This window comes from Cydia pomonella, chromosome 25 (assembly GCF_033807575.1).
Source record: "Cydia pomonella isolate Wapato2018A chromosome 25, ilCydPomo1, whole genome shotgun sequence".
Lineage (NCBI taxonomy): Eukaryota > Metazoa > Arthropoda > Insecta > Lepidoptera > Tortricidae > Cydia > Cydia pomonella.
Genome location: NC_084727.1, coordinates 8,403,777 through 8,426,066, shown reverse-complemented (window position 1 = coordinate 8,426,066; position 22,290 = coordinate 8,403,777). Strand labels below are relative to the sequence as shown.

The 22,290-nt window shown below is 38.6% G+C and overlaps 2 protein-coding genes across 2 annotated transcripts in view; one reads left to right on the top strand and one right to left on the bottom strand.

Annotated features, from left to right (window-relative positions):
• Positions 1 to 10,654, top strand: part of LOC133531784 (uncharacterized) — a 30,354-nt gene extending 19,700 nt beyond the window's left edge. The window contains exon 12 of the mRNA XM_061870181.1: positions 2,502 to 10,654. Within this exon, the coding sequence (XP_061726165.1) occupies positions 2,502 to 2,617 (116 nt within the window). The 3' untranslated portion in view covers positions 2,618 to 10,654. The remainder of the gene's footprint in view (positions 1 to 2,501) is intronic.
• A 987-nt stretch (positions 10,655 to 11,641) lies between these two features.
• Positions 11,642 to 22,210, bottom strand: LOC133531783 (grpE protein homolog, mitochondrial). The gene is made up of 7 exons (XM_061870180.1): positions 21,880 to 22,210; positions 20,910 to 21,057; positions 19,655 to 19,768; positions 18,617 to 18,751; positions 17,726 to 17,809; positions 16,927 to 17,041; positions 11,642 to 14,866 (listed from the first exon to the last, which is right to left on the bottom strand). Exons 1-6 carry the CDS (start codon positions 21,966 to 21,968, stop codon positions 16,928 to 16,930), a joined length of 684 nt encoding a protein of 227 aa, XP_061726164.1. The 5' UTR covers positions 21,969 to 22,210; the 3' UTR covers positions 11,642 to 14,866; position 16,927.
• Between the last annotated feature and the right edge of the window lie 80 nt (positions 22,211 to 22,290).

Here is a 22,290-nt window from a genome sequence, read left to right as displayed (position 1 = left end):
CCAGTAGTGTCATGTGACCGGGAGTGATGTCCTCGAGCCGATGCTGACCGCCCCCCTCCCCCGCACGTGCCCCTTCAGCCTGCAGCAGCTCGCCCGCGCCGTCATCGTGTCGCACACCAGCTACGACGGTGAGCCAGTAGTGTCATGTGACCGGGAGTGATGTCCTCGAGCCGATGCTGACCGCCCCCCTCCCCCGCACGTGCCCCTTCAGCCTGCAGCAGCTCGCCCGCGCCGTCATCGTGTCGCACACCAGCTACGACGGTGAGCCAGTAGTGTCATGTGACCGGGAGTGATGTCCTCGAGCCGATGCTGACCGCCCCCCTCCCACGCACGTGCCCCTTCAGCCTGCAGCAGCTCGCCCGCGCCGTCATCGTGTCGCACACCAGCTACGACGGTGAGCCAGTAGTGTCATGTGACCGGGAGTGATGTCCTCGAGCCGATGCTGACCGCCCCCCTCCCCCGCACGTGCCCCTTCAGCCTGCAGCAGCTCGCCCGCGCCGTCATCGTGTCGCACACCAGCTACGACGGTGAGCCAGTAGTGTCATGTGACCGGGAGTGATGTCCTCGAGCCGATGCTGACCGCCCCCCCTCCCCCGCACGTGCCCCTTCAGCCTGCAGCAGCTCGCCCGCGCCGTCATCGTGTCGCACACCAGCTACGACGGTGAGCCAGTAGTGTCATGTGACCGGGAGTGATGTCCTCGAGCCGATGCTGACCGCCCCCCTCCCCCGCACGTGCCCCTTCAGCCTGCAGCAGCTCGCCCGCGCCGTCATCGTGTCGCACACCAGCTACGACGGTGAGCCAGTAGTGTCATGTGACCGGGAGTGATGTCCTCGAGCCGATGCTGACCGCCCCCCTCCCCCGCACGTGCCCCTTCAGCCTGCAGCAGCTCGCCCGCGCCGTCATCGTGTCGCACACCAGCTACGACGGTGAGCCAGTAGTGTCATGTGACCGGGAGTGATGTCCTCGAGCCGATGCTGACCGCCCCCCTCCCCCGCACGTGCCCCTTCAGCCTGCAGCAGCTCGCCCGCGCCGTCATCGTGTCGCACACCAGCTACGACGGTGAGCCAGTAGTGTCATGTGACCGGGAGTGATGTCCTCGAGCCGATGCTGACCGCCCCCCTCCCCCGCACGTGCCCCTTCAGCCTGCAGCAGCTCGCCCGCGCCGTCATCGTGTCGCACACCAGCTACGACGGTGAGCCAGTAGTGTCATGTGACCGGGAGTGATGTCCTCGAGCCGATGCTGACCGCCCCCCTCCCCCGCACGTGCCCCTTCAGCCTGCAGCAGCTCGCCCGCGCCGTCATCGTGTCGCACACCAGCTACGACGGTGAGCCAGTAGTGTCATGTGACCGGGAGTGATGTCCTCGAGCCGATGCTGACAGCGGAACGGAACGGAACCCTAAAAAACAATATTACGATACGACGAACACAAGATTCGAACACGCGGCTCTGGCGCAGGGTCTGACGTCTGACTGATAAATTTGTACATTAACGAAGTAACGACGTCTAAAGCAGAGACGCTTTCCATATAGATTTTCGTACATTGACGTGCCTGTTGCTCTCTCTATTTCACGCACATAGTTATATTGCTATCCCGCCCATGATGCTGGTGATCAATATCACTGTGCGCACTTGACAGCAATATAGTTGGGTACTTGACACATGTTGAATATTATAACAAAATTTAGCTAAATGGATAAAAAATGAGCCATCCATTATAAAAAAGTGGAATTTAAAAAGACATATCGAGAATTAAAAAAAATCCAAGCCTCTTTAAGTCTCAAAAAATCGATTTAAATGACAACTATATACATAAACGCAAAATTTTGAATCAAAATAGCAATTCTCTTGTTCTTCCATACATTTAGGGCAGACTAATGCAATGTGACGTCACATTACAATATCGTTTTGTTAGAGGCGTTTCAATCGTCAAGTGCGAGCGTCAGACTTTAACTCTCATTTCTAACCTTTGTGCTGGTCAAATGCCATGAGTCCTATATAGACATTTGATCCTCAGGAAAATCAAGATAGATTGGCATTATTTACAAAAAACTCTCAAGTAAGAATTACATCTTTATGCGCGTGCAACAGAGATAGCAACAAGCGGATCAATGTACGAAAATCTATGTAGAAGGCGTCTCCGCTTTACCGTAAAAATACTAAAATCATACCATTAGTGTGGTGGTGGTATTCATGCAGTGCATGAAGCCTGGGGTCCGTTTAACAACTAATCCCAAGATTTGGCGCAGGCACTAGTTTTTACGAAAGCGACTGCCATCTGACTTTCCAACCCAGAGGGTAAACTAGGCCTTGTTGGGATTAGTCCGGTTTCCTCACGATGTGTTCCTTCACCGGCGTGGTAAATATCAAATGATATTTCGTACATAAGTTCCGAAAAACTCATTAGTACGAGCCGGGGTTTGAACCCGCGACCTCCTACTCCGCATTTCTACTATTCAAAATAGCATTATATTATAGCTAAGTAACATTTTTGTTTGACAGGCGTAGAAAAGCTGCCCCTCCCACCGCGCATGCGCGCCTACCTCAAGGAGTACCACTACAGACAACGCGTGCGCGTGCGCCGCCTCGAGCCTGAACTGTTCCCACACCTCTCCTAGCGCCACCCTTTCTACTGGTGAATACTGAATCTATTCGACTAATTATCTAAAAGAATACATGAAAAAATTCAACTACTATATGAGTTCAGTCGAAGTTCAACTATTTACCTAGTGACCAATTAGTAACAGTATAGTACATAAAACCTTACCTTCTTACCCAACACGTAACAATTATCGTCTGTCTTAATCCGAGTCTCCGAAGGCAGACCCTATCAGAACAATAATAGGCTACATAACAATTTTTACAGTACATATGGTGCTATTTTACCGCACTAGTGCAAATATTAGCAAATTACGTTACTGTGTCGAACATTTAAAGGGCCATATCTACTGTACAACGTTGTACGATACATGTGCGAATAGGTCATTCGCAACTCGTGTCGATTTAAAACACTCCCTTCGGTCGTGTTTTAATTTATCGGCACTCGCTTCGAATTTCCTTTTTTTCGCACTTGTATCGTAATGTACTATTTGCTGAATCAACTTTTTTTGTTTTGTTATCCTGTCCCGTTGTCCAAGGGACAACAGTGGCACAGTTTGTTTGAAGAGACGTTGCATGCCGTTCTATTAACATGCTTAGTAGGGGGCCCATTATGGACATTGGTTATAACGACCACAAAAACGCAAGTTTGATACATTTAAGTACCATAAAATCAGTATTTCAATGAACTTTTGTCCCCTGGACAACTAATCGTAACCATGGCAACGAGTGACGCTAAAAAGTTGATTCCCCCATTTATCAATGGTATCAATCGTTCAGGTTCATTTTTAGAATCAAATGTCTATATGGGACCCATTGCATTAAAGCAATACAAAAGTCAGAAATGATAGCCAAAGTCCGACAGTCGTACTTCACTCACGAAACGCTCCCAACAAAACGATAAGCAAACGTGACGTCACGGTCACCGGCCATCTTGAAGTATGAAAAACATTAAAGCTGCTATTTTCTCGGTGAAATATTGCGTTTATGTATATACTTTCTATACAATATTTTTTGGATAAAATGTAAGCAATCGAATGGTATTACTTTATGGTATTACTTTTTACCGTTACCGTAAAAAAATATATTGAGATTATAAAATAAAAAAAATACAAGGCTCCGAAATCTCAAAAAAAATAAAAAATTTTTCTCTTTCAAAATTAGAAAAGAAAATGGTACCATTCGATTCTTTACATTTTATTGAAAAATAAATTGTATGACAACTATACACATAAACGCAATATTACAGGGTCAAAATGGTAATTTCCTTGATCTTCCATACATTTAGGACAGACTTATATGATGTGACGTCACATCACCTTATCATTTTGTTAGAGGCGTTTCAATCGTCGAGTGCGAGCGTCAGACTTTAACTCTCATTTCTGATCTTTGTGTTGCTTAAATGCCATGAGTCCCATATAGACATTTGATCCTCAGGAAAATCAAGATCTTTTGACATTATTTACAAAAAACAGTCAAGTAGCCAATTATCTAAAAAGGACAAGTGTTAAGATTCAACTACCAGTTATATACAGTTCGACTAATCGACCAACAACCATAAAAATACACGGATAAAATCTAGTAAACATTCGACATATGTGGCCCATTTCTCGAACTATGGACCTATTTCTCGAACTATGGGCCCATTTCTCGAACGGTATTAGACTAATATTATTGTCACACGAACTATCAAGTCGTATGGGTTACCATGACAACACAATAATAATATACTGTGTTGCCATGGTAACTTGACAGTTCGTAGACTAATAATATTAGTCTAATAGCGTTCGAGAAATGGGCCCCAGTTCGTAGACTAATAATATTAGTCTAATAGCGTTCGAGAAATGGGCCCCAGTTCGTAGACTAATATTATTAGTCTAATACCATTAGAGAAACGAGCCCCTGGTAAGTAAATTCATAAACAATAGTTTCTATCTTGGTTTACAAGTTTCAAAATAAAACATGAAATTTAAATAAATCTGTAAAAAAAAATATTAGCATCAGAAGTATGTGAAGCCTGACCAGCAATATATGATCACGCTCCATATTGCGGAATATAATTGAAACTAAAAATTTCATACTAAACTGAACTGTCACTGTATACATGAAAATAAAAGCGGCCTCTTGATAATGATCATATTGATCATATATTTCTGGTCGCGCTTTATACAATTTAGAACCTTATTGTTAAGCAATGAGGTACTATAATGTACAAATACTTATACTTGCATCAATACTAACAAAATAACGGAATTACACAATTCTAGTCTAAAAACGTCACATTAATTGTAAAAAAAAAACTGAATACGTTTCAGGTGAAGCAAAAATATTCAACCACAGTAAACTAATTTTTGATTAATACGCGGCTCCATACAGAGCGAGCATACGCGCGAGGAAACGGCCAGTGTAGACGTGCCTCGCGCGTATGTTCGCTGTGTGGATCCGCCTATACTCTATATCTTTAGGTATTTATATAAATGTAAACAATTTGTACATTTTCGGGTAGTTATAACATTTATTGGTTAACCAACCAAATACAAAACCGCCTGGATCTGTCACTGAACGACCTGACTTTAACCTACATTATTTGGTCATGTAATGTTTTCCATCTACCCTCAACTGACTTAAGGAGCCATTTGAGGGTAGATTTTGTTTACTTTTATTTAAATACCTAAAGATACAGAGTATAATTTTTCGCATAATTTCAACGATAGTTCCATAATGGGACCGAATACGAAATGTATGTGTGTCTGTACGATACGAATGACGATATCTCTTGAACTTTCGAGTATCGAATCGACAGTAATATAGATAAAAAGTATTTGATATTGTAAATATTGTTTAATTATTCTATAAGGAATAATATTAGGTTTAGAGAGACATCGAAACATCACACATAATATAATTAAGATTAGATTTTTTATCTATTGGTTTTTGCTAGCAAATATATGATCTAATAAATCTGTAAACAGGCCCCGATGTGAAGGCCAGCTACGCTTAGAGTTCTACCAAGATAAGTTGGCAGCGATTTTCACAGCCCAGAAAGTGTAAGTGTTATTTTAAACTATGAAATTATGACGTTTACTTGACACTTGCACCGTCTGGGGCTATCAAAATCGCTGCCAACTTATCCTGGTCTATCTCTAGTTGTAACATCGCGTAATACTATGAACGCATTGGACTCCGAGGGTGTTACATGCGCGTTGGTGCCTTTTTTTATTGTAGTATGAATAAACTAGTGACATTTCAACCTAAAGGTACCTTGTCGGTCGATAAGGTTGATTTCAAATTGAAGCTATATGGAAAATAGCGCCTTGACAACCGACAACAAGTACCCTTTTGCTTCAGAATGGCACGAAAAAAAACAATGGAGTGCCGGCAGAAGAGAAAACTTGAATATTAATGTTGTGCATTTTTTATATTTTGGAATGGTTAGGGAATAATTTTGCAATATTTGCTTTAATTATGAGTATGAAAGTACTATCATTTATGTGGTAAAATACAATATTAATTTATTGCGCTATCGTACACAAACATTACAATTTATATTATATTAAAAATGTTACACTTCAGAACTATTACAATTATTTAACATTAAAAATGCACAACGTTAATATTCAAGTCGCGCCGGCGGTCTACTGGCTTCAATGACATTGTAACAGATTTTCGATCAGGTCACGTGTCCGTCTTACGAATTTTCAATTTATCGAATCTGTCGGTCACGTGACCTGTCGCGAGTTTAACGTTTTTTCCCCATCACAAAAAGTGCACAGCGCCGCTAAAGAAGTTTTCACTTCAAAAATTTGTCATAATTTCGGCGTCTCTCTGAACCTAAGTATTTTATCTTAAGAAACGAAAATAATGTACTATAAGATTAATTTTATATACACACTTGTATAGAACAATGTATCTACTTAACGGCTGGTGTTTAATGTATTTCCCATCAAAGGGTATATTTTCGAAACCAGCTTTATTCTTTATAATTATCATGGTTTGCGGCATTTTTAGTTATTTATTAGTTAATAAAATGTGTCGTTTCAAGCTAATGGTACCCCATTGTCGCTTGCCATAAGCTCTAACAGGTTATACGTATATAAGCAAATTTCGTTCTTATAGTAAGCGACAAAGTGGTAACTTTTGCTTGAAAATGTCACATTAATGTCGTTACTTGACTTGAACTATATGCTTATTATAAGTTATAGGGTTAGTAGTTAAGGGGTATATTTTCTATATAAAATTGGCTATAGTTTATTGTCAAGTATGGACATTTCTATATTATTTTGGTCCCACCCTGGCTGTTATAATAACAATTTTTATAATCTTCTGTTATCTGACATATATGAACACTAATATAAGCAGATTCGAAGAAAAGTCTATATTGTCTATTCTTCATAACAGCACTTATGCTTTAAAATCGCTAAAACGATACTGCGATGGCTACCAACCTAATAAAATCAAAATTATAGTATTTTCCAGTACATATGGTGCTGTAAATAACTATTATAACCGCTAGAGTGTGACCATAAATTATTTCTAGTATTATAATCAGGGTTAAAACAACTGGCGCTTGTTTGACACATTAACTGTCACTTTGTGTTAAGTGCGAGTGAGACAGATGATAGCTGTAGTCAGTTGTAAGTCCGTCAAAGCTAACTCTGCACTTGCAGTGACAAAGCGTAAACGTTCCGCTTAAGACGTCATATTATAATTGAAATTAGATATTAAAATAAATAAATATTATAGGAAAATCTTACCCAAATCAACCTAGCCCCACAGCAAAGATACGTTTAGTATTGTTTAAGACTCGAGTCCTTTGAGTCCTCTGCTTTAAGACTCGACTCAGTTTTTCAGACTCTCATAATTAAGATGAAACTAGTTCTTTTCAACTTATTAGAGACTCTATTTTGTAGAGACTTGAGTATTTTTCGGAGACCTTGTATTTTTTACAAATAACTTCGAAATGTGTTGTCTTTATGTGAAATGCATGGATGTACATAACATAAATCATAAAATAACGCCTATTTACTTTACTGTTGTTTAGGTAAAACCTATAAAATTGTTGAGTCATTATCCGGAGACTCGATTGATTTTGAGTTGCGCTTAAAAGACTCAATAAAGGACTCGAATCGGGACTTAAAATACTCAGAAGTTTTTTTAAGATCTGAGTCTCGTAAAAACAAGTCGAGTTCTTCAATTTAGACTCAAAACACTCGAACAACAAGAATAAGACAATCTCGTGCTTCAAATTTGACAGGTAAACAAGATGGAGCTGACGCCTCCATACATTTTGCGGTAGCTATTGTCAAAAGTTGAAGTTGGGACAACGCGAGGAAGATGATGGTATTAGAAAATAGAATTGAAATTAATTTAAAAATCCAAAAAAAGTGACTGTTCCATTCAATAATAACTCAAATTTCGTTGGAGGTAATTTGTACTATAATTAGGACCGCGGGATGCTTGAGGTTAACGTGACACTTCCACACTGTCGCTTGCCGAGACGGTGCTGAGTTAGCTTGGACTGATTAGCTCTATTTTAGTTTTTTCCCATATTTATTACTGACCTGTGATGTTTATTGTTTCTTACATCACATTAAATAATAGGTCTAAATTGATATACAGGGTGGAAATCATTAATGGGCTCTGGACCTTAAAACCATTAAGTTAGCTCATTTTCTTTAAATAAACTTTTTTTTTTTAAAGAAATAAAACTGCATTCAATTTTTTTTTACAATTCGCTTGTCTAAAAATATTATTGTGCACTACATTTTAGATTTTATGCGGTAGCCAGTAACGGGGGCAAGTTGATATCGCCGGAGGCCTAGGGAGGGGGCAGATGCCGCAGAGGGGCATACATTGTATGTAAAATTTGTGCGCGGGGGGGGGGGGGGGCACTTGCCCCCCGTCCTTGCCTGTTCCTGCCTACGCCCATGAACATCAAAATTAACTAGCTATTATTATTAGACTAGCAGAATACAATACTTATCGATTTTTTCTTTTAGTCATTTTGATTCCCGGGTGAGACGACCGAATTTTAGTTTCGTTTCTTTTTAAAAATAAAAGAATGCGTCCTTTAAGTAAAATGAGCTTACTTAAGGTATGAAGGCACTTAATAACAAAACTTCCGTGAGACAAAGACATATTAAATATACTACAACGGACGGATTATAAGTGAAGAGTGACCTGTTACGTGAGTAAAAGTGCCTTACAAAATATGTAAGGAACTTTTACTCCAGGCCCCATTAATGTTTCCATACTGTATAATGTCTACTGGAAAAAAACTTAAGTTATAAGGTATATGTTAAAAACCTTAAAAGTTAAAGATTCACTCTTTAAGCCAACAAAAAAAATTATAAGTAAAATCAAATGTAACAATTAATTGCATAGTACATACATTATATATTCTCAAAAGCCTTTTATATGTTCCTCGATTTGATATTTGCCTAAAAAAGTATATAACTGTATATTTACTATGAAGTTTTGGTGCGTATAATTTTGCCTTTTCATTTGGTCTCTGTAAATTACATATTGTATAGGTATGTATAGATTAATTGTATATGTATAGGTTGTGTCCATTTACTGTAGAAAAAAATACATGTTTATTTAGTCACCCGTGATAATTTACTGGCTGAATATATAGGTCATATTAAGCAACTTTTACTATAGGATCAACCCCGAAAAAAACAGATCCCTTTGTTGGACATAATTATTGAAAGTCATAATGTAATGATAGTCAGATTATCATTAGTCATAACTCTGAAACCGTTAACTTTTCAGAAATTTCCTTAGGTTATCAATATCATATAGATAGGTTAGGTTTGTTTTATGGCAATCCTGAAAAGCTACGCGTTTCTGAGAAAAACCAAATTATGACTAACGAAAATGCGGACAAACAATACATTATGACTTAACGACCGGTTTGGCCTAGTGGGTAGTGACCCTGCCTACGAAGCTGATGATCCCGGGTTCAAATCCTGGTAAGGGCATTTGTTCGTGTGATGAGCATGGATATTTGTTCCTGAGTCATGGGTGTTTTCTATTTATTTAAGTATTTATAAATATTTATATATTATATATATCGTTGTCTAAGTACCCTCAACACAAGCCTAATTGAGCTTACTGTGGGACTTGTCAATTTGTATAAAATGTCCTATCTATAAATATTTATTTATTTATTATGGGAAACAATAGAGAACCACAAAAAAAATGGTCGTTTCATACTTTTTGACTGCTTGACCTTGACATTTTGTATGGAGGAGTAATTTTTTTTTCGCGATTTCGGGGTTGGTCTGATAGCAAAAGTTGCTCAGTATGACCTATATATTCAGCCCGTAAATTATTGCAGGTAACTAAATAAACAACCTGTATAAGTAGTTTAAAATATTGAAGCTAATTTGACGGCTGAGTTAGATGTCTAGTACACTACGCGGTAACTAGGTTGTTAACAAGGCTCGGAAACGGTTTTTTCTTCATACAGAAAATACCTGTATTATTACGTTCTTTGGTTTATTATTTCGTTTTTAATGGGACTATCTAATAATACGAAATTGTTACCTAAATACATGATTCAGTGCTACGTGAAGAGCATATAATAATTAAAAATATTGAGTTATTTCGGGATTAAAAAAAACTGGTTCCGAGTTTTGGTTGTCAAGCGCTCACGTTTGACAATCCAAATAGGGACCGTGCGCGTTGGAGGGTCTGCCATCTTGCGGCCTGAATCGGAACAATAAACAAGTACATTTACACGTCACGTGTTTTCTTGTGCATAGTAGGTTCTGCCATCTTGTGGGCTACATCGGAACAAAAAACATCACATTTACGCCTCGCGCCAAAAATCTGACGGCTCCTGTGCTGCCTCCTACAGTTCATGCACGCTCCCTATACCACAACTGCATACATCTACTTTAGCTGTCAAAATGGCTTTAATATTTTGCAGTACTTTGTGTTCGTATTAATTTGTGTATGTTCTAAGTGAGTGGACACAAATATAGTGCATAATAGCACTCCCACGCAAAGCGTACAAATTATTGAAAAATAAATACATTTATTTTAAAGGAGTTTTTGTTTAATTTTATTCTTACCTTAGAGGATTTAACAACCGCAGTCGCCTTTAAGAGCTTTACCCTTAGCATTTGCTGACTTATTATTCAAGTGTTTTTTTTTTAATTTTTATTAAAATAATTCGTCGTCAAGATAAAATACCTTCTTTCTATTTATGTAAGGTGGAAGTAAGGAATGGAATCTCCATATACCAGTGTCATCAAAAAACCTTAAATAGGTGGCGCTACAATAGGTACCTAGAATTCTTGAAAAAAAAATCGAATCATAGACAGCGCATTTCACTCCGTCAATAACGCCTAAGTTCTTAGCTACTCTGCAGAGATTTGGAACTATTATTTATAGCTGACAACTGGACACTTGCATCAGTTCTGCCTATGGAGATTGCATTCCTTACCTCTACCTTCCATATTTCTAATGTTAAAAAACCGAACTATACATTCTTCGAGCAACACCTCCCTTACGTGTCGGTGTCGTGAGCGATATCTCACCGAACAAATCGTTCTGCCATTTTCTGCGGGGGAAACGTGCACACAGTCGCACTTCTCACACACTACATACAAAATCCAATCTGTAATGACGACAGAAATACATAGAAAATGACACACGTCAAAGACAAATCTTGCACACCTCGATCTCTTTTTGTGTATGGACGAGTCACAACATACATCCCCATAGGTACAGTTGTACCGATGCTTCGGCAGAGGGGAAATAGTGCGAATGCCGTCTCCCTTCCCGGTGTTGCTCGAAGTATAAATCCAAATAAATCCTGGTAAGAGCATATATATTGTGTGATGAACACGGATATTTGTTTCTGAGACATGGGTGTTTTCTATGTATTTAAGTATTTATAATTAATAATTATATATTATATATATCATTGTCTAGGTACCTAACAAGCCTTATTGAGCTTACTGTGGGACTTAGACAATTTGTGTAATAATGTCTTATATTATTTATTTATTTATTTTAAATAAAACATGAAATAACAATATAATCCATTTATTTAAACAACAACTGCCACCTCAGACACATCATGGAATTCTAAATCTACGCCTAATCATAACAAAAATATCATACAAATACATTCTAGTTAAAACAAAAGGGATTCTGATACTCAAAAACTTTCATTTTTTTCACCACACCAACTGATTGGCTCTCTTGATTGTTCAAACACTGATAAGAAAGTTTCATTTTATCCACACGTGGGGAAAAGTAATCTAATGCAAATTTTTAGTTGTTTTCCTTATGTTGGCTGGTAATTTTGACTTAAATGATGAGTTTTAATGAAAAATGTTAATAACGTCCAATTGTATGATATTTTACAGTCAGGATTTTCCTCGAGTTGGTGTGGTGAAAATTTTTGTTTCACTCGGAGGCAAAGTTTGTTAAACCCTCGTGCCTTGACACCCTCGCAACGCTCGCAACTTTGGAGCTATTCGCTTGCTCGGGTATCAATATTAGTATGAGTGGTTAACAGTAACTTTGCCCCTTTGTAAAACAAATATAATAATATATCATTTATAGCCATAATCCCTTCTAGTCATACAGAAAATTCACTCACAAGTTAAAATGCCAAGAAACCTTAGACATTTAAGGTCCATCATAAAATAAATATTAGCAGTTGAATTTGAATTCAACTAAGAATTATGGTTCAATTTCTTCCGTTTTGTAATCGACCGAAACAACAAATATAAAACTGTTTCAATAGGGAGTATTGCTGCAATGTTCTGCCGCCAGAGTGCAGCACTAGCACCTTTCGTAAACCATAGAGTAACTTATACATACTGTGCCCTAAACTATTTTTGACAAATTTTCACAGATAATAAATTACGATATTGATGCATCAAGCCGGTTGGTTTACAAAGGGCCTACCGGAAAACGCGAAAATCGAAATTGAGTTATCCGCCTCTTCATCGCTCGAATATGCAAGAGTGATAGAGAGGTTAGATAACGAATATTCGATTTTCTTGTTTCGCGGTAGACCCTCAGATTGTGATGGATTGTGGTAGTGGCGCCCCCTACGCAGAGTTTCGCGTAATATTTAAAATGGTTGAAATTGAGTTGGCAAACTTTTAAAGATTTTGTAGATGACGCCAGCATGTTTTACCTGCCTCTATTTATTTATTTATTTAAACTTTATTGCACAAACAAAGAAAAATGTACAAATGGCGGACTTAATGCCAAAAGGCATTCTCTACCAGTCAACAATTGGGTCAAACAGAGACATATATGTTGGTGCAGAAGATATTCATAAATTATTTAACCGAAAAACAAAATATTATACATACATTTAAACATGATAAAAATAAACCTACAAAACTATGACCAAATACTATTACTTATAAGATATACAAAAGATAAACTAATACATATTACTAGATGGAGAACATTATTTGAATTCTTCTGACAGAAGATGCTTGCGGAGTTATGTTTTAGGAGGCCATAAAAAAACTAGAATTTGACAATACTCGCAGGATTTACAGGTAAAACATGCTGACGCCATCTGTGAAATCTTCTTCGAACGGACAATCATATATAGTAATTTATCGTATCCATAACGCCAAGAACGCGTATAAGCGTTATGGCGTATACCAGGGGCCCATTTCTCGAACAGGGGCTGACTCCCTCGAACGGTATTAGACTAATATTATTAGTCCACGAACTGTCAAATCGTGTCGGTTACCATGGCAACCCACTAATAATATTAGACTAATATCGTTTGAGAAATGGGGCCCAGTTCGTGGACTAATATTATTAGTCTAAATACCGTTCGAAAAATGTACCCAGGGGTCACTAATTACAGTAATTACTTTTAGTTTCTTTAAGAGTCCGGTTCTTAAAATAAAATTACCATCGCGGTCCGTTTCTACTTGAGTTTATCAAATAAACAAAAAAAATAGGTCGGCGGTCCAGATCTGGACCGCGGTCCGCCTGTTGACCCTTGGCGTACACTGTAAGTAACCTTCATACTACAATGTTTATGTTTCCTAGCTTGTACCAATCAAGTTGGCGCATGCGTGACTTTATGATATGATATAATGAGAATCTACATGAAAAAATATATATTTGCTTTCGCACAAATCTACTGGCAATGATGTGTGTGCGTGATATTTTTAGCAATGTTAAAGACGAAAGTCTTTACGAACAAAAATTGCAGTCAGCTTATAGTGGTGCAAATGTTTTACTTGGTATTCGAATTAATTTTAACTTATGAGTTAAATTTGAAATGGTTGTAAATAAAAAAGTGCATTTCAGTTAAGTAAGTAAATGCAATTTGGTTTTACATTAGCAATGCCAATCAAAAGTCAGATGACAGATGACTGACAGACAAATGCCAGGTGACAGATCAGCATCAAACTAACACTGGCCAACGGTGATGGGTCATATACATGTTAAATAAAGTTGCCTCTTCTGTTCACAAAAGCTAATACTACTGCCAGTGGGGCGATACTCCTTTCGGGCATCCTCGGCTCCGTTCGGCTCAGCATTGTTCCGAGCAATTATTAGGGTTGGCACAACTTGACGTCCCTTTGCGTGCACGACCACAGATAAGATGGCTTAAATTTTGACAACCCGAAATAGCCGAACGGGATGCCATAGGTTAGAAAGGGACAGCATGATTCGGCCCTGAATCGCTTTCACACTTTGGTTTTGTAGGAAGTGTCATTTCTGTACGGTAGCACTATTATTTATTCTGTGGTATGGATTGGGCATGAGGGGAACTGACAGAACGGGATAGTCTTATGTATCTTTCAGTAGGAGTAGCAGAGAAAGCGTTATTATTGTTTTTATTCCCCACCGTAAATTTTAGTATGGTTTAAAGGTGGGCAAAAATAACCCGCCCAAATTACGTAGGTTGTTTTTGGTATGTTGTCAGGAATGTTAAAACATGTATGTATGTTTTATTACAGATACTAAAATTAACAAGGGCGTCGCCAGCCAGTGAACAAGAGGGGGGGGGACCCCGCAGAGGGGCATACATTGTATGTAAATTTTGAGCTTTAAGCTGCCATCCCTGCCTACGCCCATGAATATTAATGACAGTTGAATTGGTCATGGCCAATCCAACTGTTATTAATTTTAGTTCATATTTAGACAAATTGGGTAGTAGTTCTTATATTTCGGGAACAGAAAAGACAAATTAAGAAACTAAAGCCGTGTATGACCTTGATATTTCTTGTAAGGTGTCATCTTCGAATACTCGGTACCTGTAAATAAATAAATAAATATTATAGGACATTATTACACAAATTGACTAAGTCCCACAGTAAGCTCAATAGGGCTTGTGTTGAGGGTACTTAGACAACGATATATATAATATAGAAATATTTATAAATACTTAAATACATAGAAAACACCCATGACTCAGGAACAAATATCCATGCTTATCACACGAATATATGCCCTTACCAGGATTTGAACCCGGGACCATCAGCTTCGTAGGCAGGGTCACTACCCACTAGGCCAAACTGGTCGTCACCTGTGAATAAAAGTTCTTGATATTTAAAACACTTGACGTACATATTATGACATATTTATTTTTTATATTTATACGGGATGTTTATTTAGTCACCTGCAATAATTTACGGGCTGAATATATAGGTCATACTGAGCAACTTTTACTATGGGACCAACCCAGAAATCGCGAAAAAAATTGGCTGTTTCATGTCTTGTCATGTCTTGTCATTGTATGTATGTATGTATGTATATACTTTATTGTACATAGAAATAAAAACACGAAAAACACAGTTACAGAGTAAATTAAATACAACAAAGGCGAACTTATCCCTGTATGGGATCTCTTCCAGTTAACCTTTGAGGAAATGAGTAAAACAGAAGTAACGGTGAATGAATGACAAACACAAACAAAAGTGTACAATCACTGAAATTAATGAAATGCACGTTTTGAATACACATTGATACACACATAGTCATTGTCTATGGGAGAGTAAATTTTTTTTCGCGATTTCGAGGTTGGTCCAATAGGGACCGTGCGCGTTTGAGGGTCTGCCATCTTGTGGCCTGAATCGGAACCATAAACATGCACATGTACACGTCACGTGTTTTCATGTGCATAGTAGGTTCTGCCATCTTGTGGGCTACATCGGAACAAAAAACGTCACATTTACGCCTCGCGCCAAACATCTGACGGCTCCTGTGCTGCCTCCTACAGTTCATGCACGCTCCCTATAGTAAAAGTTGTTCAGTATGACCTATATATTTACTCCGTACATTATTCCAGCGGCGGCATCATGGTTCTATTTTTATCACTTGTCACTATGCCCGTCACTTTCGCACTTATATACTTGTTAGAACGGGACAGGTATGGTGACAAATGATAAAGAGCCGACCATCTTAGACCTACAGGTGACTAAATAAACATTGCTTTTTGCTTGTATTATTTGGACATGTGATATTTTGTAATAATGTGAATAAATTAAAACAAACATTTTATTATATTCAAAAAAATCGATTCCCGAGCTTTGCAACGCCATTTATTTTATTTTCGATGTTAGAGAAGAGAAGACAGTTGTACAAAATTTTACGAATTATGTTTTGTAAGGCCGCCTTTACACCTGTAAGTGACTTTCGTAATATTTATGTAACTTACTTACGGTTGCATTTACACTTAAAATAAACTTACAGTAAAAAATGCTTACGTAAATTTTGTGAGTTTAAACTTGCATAAATTATTACACGCCCATTTACATATGCTTACTAAATCAGTAATAAAAATGTCCACTCATAGTCGCCACGTACAAGCGGTTGCTGCATATTTAATTTTATACAATAAAAGGCGAAAGCAAAAGAATGCTGAAAGAAAATGCTGGGTAAAACCTTGGCTAGAAAAAAGAATGGCACGAGATGCGTTTGAAAATCTTCTGAAGGAGTTGAGAATGGAAGACCGAGCCCAATTTTTCAATTTTGTAAGAATGAATGCTACAAGTTTCTAATATATTTTGGAAAAAGTTGCACCCATCATTAAAAAAAAGATACACATTTTCGACGGGCAATTTCACCACCGGAGAGACCTGTAAGTTCTGAACTTATCAATTTAGTTCGATAAGCTGTGAGTCGCTTCCGTAAACAAACACGAACGTGTTTAGACTTGTAATTTCCCAATTTACGAAAGTAGTAAAAAAATACAGTAAGCTACTTACAAGTGTTTACACTTGAAAATTTATCGTAAGTCGCTTACGTAAGTGACTTACGTAAGTAAAACTTACAGGTGTAAAGGCGGCCTAATATTTAGTTAAGAAATACTTACACTAGGAGGAGCCTTTAGCCACGCCAACGAGTGCGGGACGAACGCAGCGCTCGTGAAGTTTGTATCCAACTTTGGAGACGGCGACCACAGTGCCGGGTTCTGCACCTTCCACTTCCTGTACACAGACAGACATACATGTAAAAGATGATACATGATAAGCTGTTACCTATATCTGACAAACATCTACCCTAAATGTTATGTAAGCTACAGATTATTTTTTCATTATGTATTGTCTGTTGGTGATCCTATACAAAAAAAGACAGTTAACAATACCAAAGAGAATTAAGAAGACCAAAAATGCTCACTCCATACAACGGTTTTGTTACCAAAATACTATTATTTTCGTAGTCTACATCTAGCGTCAAGTAGCGGAACTCTCAGTACTGCTACTCGACAATAGATGTCGCGGCAAACAAAAAGTGTAATCCTCAACGATTTTCCGCTAATATTATAACCAGAGTGACCGGAACTCTATTTTCAGCTCCTACGCTTACTCTGTTTAGTCTTTAATTCTCTTAACCGTCAATTTTTTTTAAATAATGCAAGCAATTTACATTTAATTTTGATAATACATGGTCTGAACCTTTTGGACATGGTCTTAAAAAGCTAATATGAGAGGTCTTAACTGAATAATATGGCATACATATATGACTGTTAGCCGTTGCTCGAAGTTTAAATTAAAAAAAATACTTTCCATCCTAGGGTGGGAAATGCATTTTTCCACCCGGCTATAAGCCTATGAAAGGTGAACTTTCCGAATAGGAGAGATGAAAAAGTAATAATTGAAATTATTACTTACCTGCTGGAAAAGTGCCTCATGGAGGTTGGGGTCGAATTTCTCTCTCAAAGGTGACACGACCACCAGTCCGTGTCGGGTAAACACCTGGAAACAGGATGCATTAAGTTAGGTTAATATTGGGTCATTACCCATGAAATTGGCGTTTTTGTTCATAAGTATTAGTCATGTCATAGTTTATTTATTTTAATAGTAAATTCAAAGTATTTTTTAATTTCATTAGTGCGCTACATAACAGCGATTTTACATACAATCATTTGCTAATTTTATTGTTTTATGTATTCTGAATACTGCCCTGAAAACAGCTCTTTTCATGTGCTGCCGGCTCGAGTATTTAAATGACTTATATTTTTCTGACGGGACAGATTTAAAAAAAAAATTAGATAGAAAATGTGCCTTAAAAATGTTTCAGATTACTGGCAAAAATTTGTTTGGTTTGAAAATGCCATCACAAAATAATCCGCAAAATTAATTGTATGAAAAATCGAATTTCGTTAAAGTTCTCCATACAAAACGCCAATTTCATAGGCCAACCTAATATCTACATATGGTGAATTCATTCATGTGTCCATGCAATTTTGCAATCTGCTGCCCCTGACTAGGGAATGAAATCGGTTATAAGCGTAACCGATATAATCGGTTATAACTTATAATCGATTATATTGACAAAATTTCATAACCGATTCTTGGATACTCGGAATAGTATTTTATACAATCATGAATCATGATATAATAGAGAGCTTTTCAGTCGAGTACCGTGTTTAGACAAAGGAGCTGAGTTGCCTAATTAAGGTACGAGATTGAAAAGTTTGATAAATATCACTAATAAATAAAATATTATTCCGAGTATCCAATAATCGGTTATGAATTTTAGCCGCCTGTCTCTGACTGTACCTGCGTGAGCATGGCCCTGGTGAGCCGCACGCCGTCGTGCAGCGAGCGCAGCGCCGCGGCCGCGCCCTCCGCGCCGCCCTCGCCCAGAGCGCTCTCAGGGACGCTCTCTGCTGCCACTGACAATGTGTCAGCTACCTGCGGAAAGCAAAAGAATATTTTAAACCTCGTCTACCTTAGGGCTAGGATACCCGATCGGATACTCGTACATTTTGCGTAGATTCTTTTCATTAGCCGGGTCCACACAGAGCGAGCATACGCGCGAGGCGATTTCCTCACGCACAATACGACCATCAAGGTAGACGTGCCTCGGCCGAGGCGGCGCGCGCGTTTTCCTCGCTCGAGTGCGCCACCTCGGCCGAGGCACGTCTACACTGGCCGTATTGTGCGTGAGGAACTATGCTCGCTCTGTGTGGACCCGGCTATTCCAATTTCCTACCAAACAACGATTTTAAAAAGTTGTATGTAAATATTATTTTATATATAAATCTGTTTAGAATGTTTTAAACTCCTTATGGTCGCCTGGGTCACTGTCACTCTTAAAACCCTTGTTTAAAGGTATTAAAAATAACTAAGCATATATTTTATAGACCTTTCCAAAATATATGACAACATTTCTTATATTAAACTATGGTACTACATCTAATGGGACACTGTCTAACAATAATAAAAACAGTTAATCCACCTACATATATTCCCATTTAATTATGATTGCAAACTACATTACATTTCAAAGTGAAAGAGTGTAATTTCCGATACCCGTCCATTAACATGGTAATTTACTTACATCCAGCAGATCCTTGCAGAAGCTCTGTATGGCGAAGGTCTTGGCGTCCTCAACCTGCTTGACCATACGTCGGCGAACATTCTCGCCTTCAGCAAGAACGCACTTGTATTTGTAACGAGTTACTTAAATCAAGCAAATCCTTGCAGAAGCTCTGTATGGTAAAGGACTTGGCGTCTTCAACCTGCTTGACCATAGGTCGGCGAACATTCTCGCCATCAGCGAGTACGCGCTTGTATTTGTAACGAGTTACTTACATCAAGCAGGTCCTTGCAGAAGCTCTGTATGGCGAAGGACTTGGCGTCCTCAACCTGCTTGACCATACGCCGGCGAACATTCTCGCCTTCAGCGAGTGCGCGCTTGTATTTGTCCTGCAACGTGAAGTGATAGTGGTCAATGAAAGAGGCCATAGAAGCTAGTGAAAGGTTGAATGAGTCACTTAAGTAGTAGAAGTATACCAAAATAAATGTCATAAGGCCACACAGAGCGAGCAGCCTCGCCAGGAAATTTCCTCGCGCGGCAAACGCCCGGCCTCGCGCGGCCGCGTGCTCGTGTAACTTTTGCCTCAGCACGTTTGCCTCACCCGAGCCAATTTGCTCGGCAAAATGGCGCCCCTCAGTCAAAAATGGAGCTGCACGTAATAATAATAAATCAATTTATTTACGACCAACTTGGATCAATTTGTGTTAGTGACAGTTTTTTCTTAAGGCTAATGTTAGTATATGCATAATTATTAATGTCGCGTAAAGAAATGTCGCGCTGCTATAGGACTTTATAGCCACCAACGGCGATGCCCAGCCCCATGCCAAACCCACAAGCGCCGCAACAAGCATCTACAACAGATGGTGTGGCCAATGATGAGCTAACTATATACAATTATTGTTTCTAAATGAATGTAATGACTGCAGTGGCTTGCGTTTCTTTTATTTTGCTATTTAAAGCAATTCAAAAGAAAATGAGGAAGAAAACAAGGACAAAACAATTTGCGACACTCGTTATTATGATTTTTTTCCAACATTGTCATCCAACATTGTCATGTTTGATAACCATGTGCACCATAAACAAACAGGTCTACCCTGGCGCGCGGCAAACGTCTGAGGCGCCTTCGAGCATGCCGAAAAACCGATACGAGCGGCTCCGCCAAGGTCACGCTGGGGTGAGGAAGCGCGCGCCGCCTCGGCCGAGGCATGTCTACACTGGCCGTTTTGTGCGTGAGGAAATTGCCTCGCGCGTATGCTCGCTCTGAGTGGACCTATTTACGGTATGTACGTAGAAATAGGCGTATTTCTATTTATTTTGTGTCCAATTCATTGTGATAAATTACTCTTATTCTATCTTCTTCTTCAGTCATTCCCTCAATTCTGAGGATCATGACGTCATGTCCTTCTGTTCAAGACCAGGTTTCTCCATAGGCTTCTATCCATATACTACGAGTATCTCCATATTCTATAGATTTTAATAAAATTCAACATGTGTCACCCAAAGTTTGATTTGTTTCCTAGTTATACTCACCTCATAGTCTTTGGCCTGTGCCTTAATAGTGTTGAGCTCTCCGGTGAGAGTTTCTAGCTGCTTATGGCATTCTTCTATGGTGGTTGGCAGCTTTTCACTGCTCTCCTCTTTGGCTTTCTCTTCTGTGCTGTAGCCACGGGTGGTACTCCTGAAATTAAGTAAAAGTAAATTAAGTATTATATAAATTTTGAATTATGAAAAGCTAAGATCAAACGGAGCTGGAGGAGGCTGCGGTGGATGGTGAAAAATGGAAATCCTTTCTGAGAGCCCTATGTCCCTGATGAAGAATAACAGGATACCATCTTCATCATCATCAAAATCAAATAGCATAGTGTGGTATGGGCATGTGATACAGAGGGATGAAAGTCATGTGACACAAAAGGTATTTAGGAATGAATATGGAGGGATACAAGAGGAAATGAAAGGAGTTACAGTACATATGGCTCTTTAAAGCACACGTTAGGGAAAGTATCACCATATGTACTGTAATGAATATTTACTTCCTTACTTAGGCACATGGCACACTGTATCCAATTCACACACAAGACAAGCTCGTGTGCTACACAATACCCTAATCTCTTAGTTTTTCTCTGACCTTATATTGTTTTATCAGCAGTTCAATAAAATAATTGATCATATAATTTCTGATGCAATATTGCTATAGTACTTGAAGTATTATTTTCCAAGTTTTAATGCTTCGTTATATCAAACCAGTTAACTTAAATCCCAAATTGTGTATGAGCAATCAAAATAATTGCAAATAGTGGTAAAAGTTGAAGATTTCAAATCACATAGGTTTTTGAATGAAAATACATTTCTGAGTCATTTATTGAATAGAAAATATGTTGCATTTAATAGGCAGAACTATAGTGATCTTGTAAATAACAAGTTTAGGGCTTCTATTTGCTATAAAAGTCCTGAAAAATAGTTAACTTTCTAGGTTATAAAGAAATACGTTGCGCAACTATACCTGTAGACATTCGAGCGTAAATTGCGGAATGTCGACTCTGTCACGTATCTTGCCAGTCGGCCCACTGAATACGCTGTTAATGATGCCATTTGTGCCACGAAACGTTCAATTTTCTGTTAATTTTTCTAGCAAAAACTAGCATGAAAGGTTATGTCAAAATTCTTATCTGTCTGAACTGTCAAGTTTTTTTTTCTAAATTCCAAAATCCAACTTACCTTTTTGATACGATAAAAAAACTTTCTAATTTAGCAGGATTACTCGTGAATAAAATAAATTACGTGAATAACTGATTATTTACTTACAGATTCTACTTTGGCTCTAATAAAAGAAAAGTAATAATTGAAGACACATGCTTCTTTAAAGCCTAACCAAACGCCTCTAAGCAGCTGGTTTTGACATTGAGACTTGACA

Excerpts from the sequence above, each read along its gene's own strand:
- LOC133531783 (XM_061870180.1), bottom strand. The coding sequence starts at position 21,968 with ATGGCATCATTAACAGCGTATTCAGTGGGCCGACTGGCAAGATACGTG. Across the intron at positions 21,058-21,879 it reads TTACGCTCGAATGTCTACAG|GAGTACCACCCGTGGCTACA; the intron begins GTATAGTTGCGC and ends ACTTAATTTCAG. Across the intron at positions 17,042-17,725 it reads ATGAGGCACTTTTCCAGCAG|GAAGTGGAAGGTGCAGAACC; the intron begins GTAAGTAATAAT and ends GTCTGTGTACAG.